Genomic DNA, 7,179 nt, shown 5'->3' with positions numbered 1-7,179 from the left:
GATGCTTGACTAAAAGCTTTATTGCTGCATAAAACAAGTGAAAAAAAATGAAAAACAGAAGAAAGAACAGTTTTCAAAAATCAACGCTGTAGTAACACAACCAGTCTGCTCTTGTTAAAGACACAAGGTCTTAAAAGACAATGCAGTTTTTGTTGATTTGTCATTTTGATGTTTAGGTTGGGTGCTACAATGAGAGAAAAAATTTAATGCTTCAAAATGAAATAAAGAAATTGGAGCAAGCAAAACACAAACACTATTGTACATCAGTTTGTGTTTTTATAGGAATTTCATGCTTCAGTCTCAGCCCAGGTGTCTTGAGATTTTCCTGGCACAGATAGATGGCCGATGTGAGTCACACTGCACATCATCCCAACACTTGGAACCTAAGAAAGTACAAGTGCAGAAATCAGTAAATTTATTTATTTTTTATTTTTTATAAGTCATTCATATATTAAGCATTCATATTAAATGTTGTACTCTGAATTACCACTATAATTTATCTGCAGACAGTGCTGATTGCCACAGCCATTATTAGGCTCTCCTGGGCACCAGTGTGTATAGCTGAAACAGCTCCCATCAGTCCACAACCAAACATGTTTCTAGAAGACAGAAGTTGATAGCATTATTTCAGGCAGGCCAAAAGAGTCTGCCTAACCAAAGTCTTGTGAAACAGAAAAAAAATTGTAATGATTGAATAAAAGTACCCCAGATGCATTAGTTCCTCCAATCCAAGTAGTTTTGTAGCCATAAGGGCCAGTCAGCTTCTGAATCAGATGGTACTCGCTGCTGCTGTGCACAGATGCAAGGTGGGCCCCCATGGACCTGCAGTTTCTCTTCAATGGCAAGAGACAGAGAGAGCAAATGTGTTTTAAGATGTTTTTCTCAAGTACTGAAGGCAACACAATTAAGAGAAACTTACCTCAGCGTGAGCCCAGTTCATGGCTGTTGGAATATAGACAAAGCAGCGACGTCTGAACCGAGTCCAACCACGAGGACAACAAGAGGACATGTTGACCTGGTCACTTATTCCTGAAGGAAAATAGATAGTTTTATATGTGACTCCAGCTGAAATCGTATTTTACATTATTTTAGATAATGACAAATACAATGAAAGAAGAAAACAGGACATTTTTACTCCTTCACAGTTATAAAGTGTAATTATATGTATGCAAGTGTCATTTTTTCATAATTATTAATCATATAATTCTAGTTATTACAGTAATACCTAATCTGTTTATACCCCTATTTTGAATAAAGTTTAGAAAGTCCTTTTACAAACAATCAAAATCAAGAAAGATGGTAAATTTAAGAATGAGGTTAAAAGGTGAGGTTGAACAAAGTAACTTGCAAACACAATTTCAAAACACAAATTGTCATTAAAATGTATAAATATAAATAAAGAATAAAGTAATAATAGTAATAAAATAAATAACAAAGATAATCTTGCTCATATATAATTCTTTTCTATATTATATGTTGGGTTTTTTGTCCTTTCTCTTCTTAAAATATATCATCTGTATTATAAATGAGAAGCACATCATGCAAAACACAGGTGTGTTTTTTTTTCTTGTCTTTAGACATGTGATTAGTTTTGGTTAAAATCAGTAAAATGTCCACTGACCTGTTGGAATTAAATCCCCTGCACCACTGCTGTCAACTTTATCTGTAAGAACTAAACAATTTAAAACATTAAATGGTGACTTATTATGTAAAGAGGTACAAAATGACATATACTTACATCCTTTACAGCAATACTCACAAGCAGCAGGGGTCAGAACCATCACTGCACAAAGAAGTACAGACACAAGCAGCAGCTTCATGGTGCCTCTGTGTAAAACAGAAGAATCGAATTACTGTCAATTCTTTAAAAAAAGGAGAAAAGATCATTAAAGAGTTTGTACCAGACCTTCTGTAGATGGTCTTCTCTCTTTTCTGAGTCAGCCAGTAGCTTTAGTCTTCACCGTGGAGGTTAAGAACATCTCTGGTACCAGTGTTTATATACTCTTATAGTTACATAGTTGCCAAATCAGGAAATAACAACTTCTTTCTCAACCAAATAAAAAATAATTGCCTCTTCCCTAATTTGATTTCATGCTGACTTAATTTCACATATTAACTGATGGTTGACAGAAAGGTTCCAAAGAGTCCAACGACAGAACACCTTATAAAGCTTTCTTGTTTCACAGGAAAAGTCACAGTGTTAAAGAGAAACTCTGTTGAAGGAGATTAAAACACATTGTAATTATTGACATTATCAATGTTTTTAGAGTTCTGATATATAATTCAACTTCTTCTTCCTGTTTAAAAGTCAAAAAATGTATTGCCACCCTTTGATATCATCATTGTGACTGAAAATATTGTTGCTTTTATATATAAATTGGTAAATAAAAGTTCATCATGTTCATGTTCACCTAATCCCCTGCTCTACATGGTGTTCTTCACTTTTTGGAGCCAACATCTAAACTGGGTCCAATAGACCCACAAAACCTTTACCTTTAACTTCTGCTACAATCTTCCCCTACAGTCTTGCAGCGTTCAAACCTTCCCGGGATATCAGCCACTGCACGTTCCTGTGCAGGAAGCTGAGGTTGCAGTGCAATTTGTACAGCATCACCTGTGCTGTGGTCAGAGGATATGGTAGTAAACCAAGTGGGCCCTCTGCTGCACAATATTTCTCTGCTGCACATTGGAACATAATTGTTGCTCTGCTGAGTGGAGGTCTCTGGTCCCACAGTACACTGAAGGTCAAAGGGTTTGATTATCATACCTCAAGTGCATGTCTAAGAAAATATCATATTAACTTTATCTACCAGAAGCATCTTGGCACAGTGGTTTGCACTACTGCCTTATGTCCCTGTGGGGAAAAAAAGAAAACAACCAAGAACAAATCATAGGTTTGATATGCTCTTCTTGGCAAACTGTATGGTGAAAAAAAGAGATCTCCTTAGGACAAGAATTTTTTTTTTTCTCCATAGCTCCCTATCACTAGCCACACAACTTTATTTACATCAACAATAAGTCACTGTGCTGTGTTGGAGGTTTGACTTTTGACTCTTACAAATTTGCCAAACTAACAAATATTACAACTAAGCATATTTTGTCTTTATGTAGGACCCTGCTAATGTTTGGGTCAAAGACACATTTTTTGCCACTGTACATCACCACAGTGGATTGTAAATCAAACAATCAATATGTGACTGAAGTGCAGACTTTCAGCTTTAACTAAAGAGGTTTTACATACATTTTGCATGACCTATTTAACAATCAGAACCATTTTTATACACAGTCACCATTTTCAAAAATTCAAATTTCACCCCATTCTCACTCGTAACATCCTGATGATTTGTCACATCCGGCTGCGTTCCTGAGGAACGCAAAAGATGACCTTCAGCATTCTTATGATGCGCGCCAGGTTATGGGTGAAATACAGAAGAAAGACGGTCTCATGATAATATACGTTCCAGCTATGCATTCCGGCCCGAACCCTAACCATATCCCTACTCCAAACCATAACTTTATCCCCAACTTTATCCAGCACTTTAATGACGTTAAATAGTGTTTTCCAAAGCGACTTAAGGAAAATGAACAAACATGTGTAGATTGATTCCAAACGGTTCTCATGTTTCCTCATTTTTTTCCGACCTCGTCATTTAGGGTGCCCGGAAGCATTATATGTTGACGATTTGTCACCTAGCATAAAATGTTACGCTTTGGGAGTGAGAACGTCTTGCAAATTTAATGGGACGCTTGACTGATAAAAATGGCCAGATGAGGCCTACTCCCTTATTCTTTCATGACAAATGAACTAGACATATCTGAAGTTGGTTCAGTGTGCTGCATTTGTATTTTTTGACTTGTTACTTCAATTTTATTATGATTTATTATTTCAGTTAGGAGAATATCATAAATATGAGAACTAAATTTCTCAGGCAATATTAAGTCTTTGTCTTATAAATGAATGAATAAAACTATCAAGTGAAAAGGAGAACTGTTGTGTACATAAAAGCGATGATGAAATTAATTTCCCTTTGTCAAACAAAACAGAAGTTACAAAACTCCATATTGTCTAGACAGATATTGTACAACCCCAGTTCCAAAGAAGTTTCAATGCTGAATAAAATGTAAGTAAATAAATAAATAAACAAAATGAAATAACTGATTGATTTTCAAACTGATAAACCCAGATTTTATCCATAACTGAGGACAGAAAACATACAAACATGGGGCCAAAGCTGATTTAAAATGACAGGCAAAATTGCAAAATTATTGTTTTGTGGTCCGACAAATTCAAGTTGTTTTTGGAAAACAAGGAAAGATGTCTTTTCGGTCCATCCAACACCAACAGATTGCTTCTCAGACTGTCAAGGAGATCAGTGATGCCATGAGTTGTAGGGTACATCATGGTACCCCATTTGTAACAGGTTCAACACAGACAGCCAAACAAACATTCACGCTCACATTCATCCCTATGGCTAATTTAGATGTATCCTAACATGGATATCTTTAAACTGTGGAAAGAAGCCAAGGTGCCCAGAATGAGCACAGATAAAGGAAGAACATGCCAAGTCCACACAGAAATGCCCCAGTTATATGCTGGATTCTTCCTGCTGTGAGGCAATAATGCAAATCACCACCACAATACTGTACTGCGCAGCTATAAAACACCATGTAATTCTGTTCTTAAAAATTAATTCAGATCAAAGTATTGATAAAAAAATATCTATTCCTTAATCAAAAATTCAACCAATTAAATTACTACTTCCTTTTTTCAACATGACTAGGGAAATGGTTCCTGCTTCTCATTATCAACTACATCAAAAATTCTCCAGAGAAAATATAGATGTCATATTTTCCCTAAGGAGAAAGGAGATTTGGGAGATGGAGTCCAATACCTCTGAAATCCAGAGGCCTGGCCTACTCTATTTCTTGAAGAACAAGTAAGACAGACTCTTATGAATGTATTGTGTATATTTAGTGATCTGGAGTGACCCCAGCATTTTCTATAACAGTTTCATATTCATCAGTGCTGATTGTTGATAATTACTGGGCTGATGTTTGCTTGCTTGTTTGCTTGCTTGGCTGCTTTTGTGTCTACAGATATGTGTGGCATTCTTCCATGTCACCACCAAGTACCTGCAGGGAACATTTAGATCATCCTTAGGCAAGTGTTGTCATCAACTGCTTACACTGTACCATTCCAGAAGGACAGTCAAGAACTCTGGGGTTTGCCCAACCAAGTATTATGTGGACTTCGAGAGGACATTTGACCTTGTCCCTTGGAGTATTCTGTGGGAGGGGTTTTGGAAGTATGAGGTGTCTGGCCCATTGCTATGAGCCATTTCATCCTTATACAAGCCTTGCAGAGCTTGGCTGTCCAGCTGGAAATAAGCCAGACTCATTCCCTGTGGGTGCTGGACTCTGCCAGGACTACTGGTTGTAATTTTTATAGATCGATGTCGTGGAGTTTGATGTGGCTCGGCTGCAGGGGAGGGGTGGAGCACCAGGTTCAGGGTGTGGTGTCAGGGAAGGGTGGATTTCGCAGCCGGTGAACATCATCTAATCATGCTTTCCCTATTTCAGTAGCTGCCGGGCCGGAGAGGAGGATGGAGTGGCTGGAGCAGAGAGCAGGAGCAGTGACCACCGCAAAGTGCCAAATGAAAAGTGACAGCACAGAGTCATTGTGAACAGAAAAATAAGCTAAAAACTGAGCCATGTCGGGTCTGTTAGGTTTATATTGTGGATTGTCATTTATGCTTAAAAATATATACTCATATATTCTTAGAGTTATATAATCGATTGCATATTGATAGGATGTCTGATCCTTAGCAGTCTGCAAAGACTCTGTGTGCCTCCCAGAGCACTCTTGCATACACACACTTCTGGGAGGGTTGGATGGGGTTAGACCACCTTCGTGTACGCCAGGAGGCTGGATGATGCTGTGGCCAGGTGGCTACAACCTGCCCCCACACAAGGGGAGGTGCTGCAGTGATGTGGTATTTGAGCAGTACGTGGAGGGGCTCTTAGTCAGGATGGCATAGTGGGTCTGCTGCCAGTGGCCAGTGACCCTCAAAGCGGTGGTGACTCTAGCCTAGGACAACAGGAATGGCTGTGGGAACAAGCAGTAACGGGCTGACTGGTCCTGGTCACCCCGCAGCGGCGGCCCCTGGCACCGCCTCAACCAGTCCATCCTGTGGCCGTGGAGAAGAGGCCATTCCATCCCACTAACCCCTTTTCTTCTGGGCTTTTTCCAAAGGTCCTGGCCATTATACAGGGAGTGCAGAATTATTAGGCAAATGAGTATTTTGTCCACATCATCCTCTTCATGCATGTTGTCTTACTCCAAGCTGTATAGGCTCGAAAGCCTACTACCAATTAAGCATATTAGGTGATGTGCATCTCTGTAATGAGAAGGGGTGTGGTCTAATGACATCAACACCCTATATCAGGTGTGCATAATTATTAGGCAACTTCCTTTCCTTTGGCAAAATGGGTCAAAAGAAGGACTTGACAGGCTCAGAAAAGTCAAAAATAGTGCGATATCTTGCAGAGGGATGCAGCAGTCTTAAAATTGCGAAGCTTCTGAAGCGTGATCATCGAACAATCAAGCGTTTCATTCAAAATAGTCAACAGAGTCGCAAGAAGCGTGTGAAAAAACCAAGGCGCAAAATAACTGCCCATGAACTGAGAAAAGTCAAGCGTGCAGCTGCCAAGATGCCACTTGCCACCAGTTTGGCCATATTTCAGAGCTGCAACATCACTGGAGTGCCCAAAAGCACAAGGTGTGCAATACTCAGAGACATGGCCAAATTTGGTTTTGGATCCTCTTTCATTAACTGGTTAAAAATATTATATAATTCCCCAACAGCTTGTGTCAAAACAAATGACCAAACATCCTCCAGCTTCTATCTCCTGAGGGGCACCAGGCAGGGATGCCCCCTCTCCCCTTCACTGTTTGCAATTTTTATTGAACCACTAGCAGCAGCAATTAGACAGAATTCAGAAATTAAGGGCATAAAATGCAAGAACGTGGAACATAAAATCAGCCTTTATGTGGATGATGTGTTACTTTTTCTCTAAAACTCACAAACCAATATATCTGGGGTCATTGAATTGATAAACTCTTTTGCAAGAATATCAGATTACTCAATTAATTGGTCAAAATCTACAGTCCTTCCAATT

At 39.0% G+C, this 7,179-nt stretch overlaps 1 protein-coding gene across 2 annotated transcripts; it reads right to left on the bottom strand.

The window, feature by feature from the left end:
- Positions 1 to 2,045, bottom strand: LOC120433139 (ladderlectin-like). Of its 2 annotated transcripts, none has more exons than XM_039598801.1 (7): positions 1,907 to 2,045; positions 1,760 to 1,827; positions 1,622 to 1,672; positions 920 to 1,029; positions 705 to 833; positions 488 to 599; positions 1 to 383 (listed from the first exon to the last, which is right to left on the bottom strand). In XM_039598801.1, exons 2-7 carry the CDS (start codon positions 1,818 to 1,820, stop codon positions 301 to 303), a joined length of 546 nt encoding a protein of 181 aa, XP_039454735.1. In that variant the 5' UTR covers positions 1,821 to 1,827; positions 1,907 to 2,045; the 3' UTR covers positions 1 to 300. The 2 variants fall into 2 exon arrangements, with proteins under 2 accessions (XP_039454735.1, XP_039454741.1); XM_039598807.1 differs by having other exon boundaries at positions 1,760 to 1,831; positions 1,907 to 1,969.
- Positions 2,046 to 7,179: the final 5,134 nt, after the last annotated feature.

The sequence above is a fragment of the Oreochromis aureus genome, linkage group 3 (genome assembly GCF_013358895.1).
Source record: "Oreochromis aureus strain Israel breed Guangdong linkage group 3, ZZ_aureus, whole genome shotgun sequence".
In the NCBI taxonomy this organism is placed as follows: domain Eukaryota; kingdom Metazoa; phylum Chordata; class Actinopteri; order Cichliformes; family Cichlidae; genus Oreochromis; species Oreochromis aureus.
The sequence above is the reverse complement of the archived record's forward strand: the minus strand, read 5'-3'. Positions and strand labels throughout refer to the sequence as shown.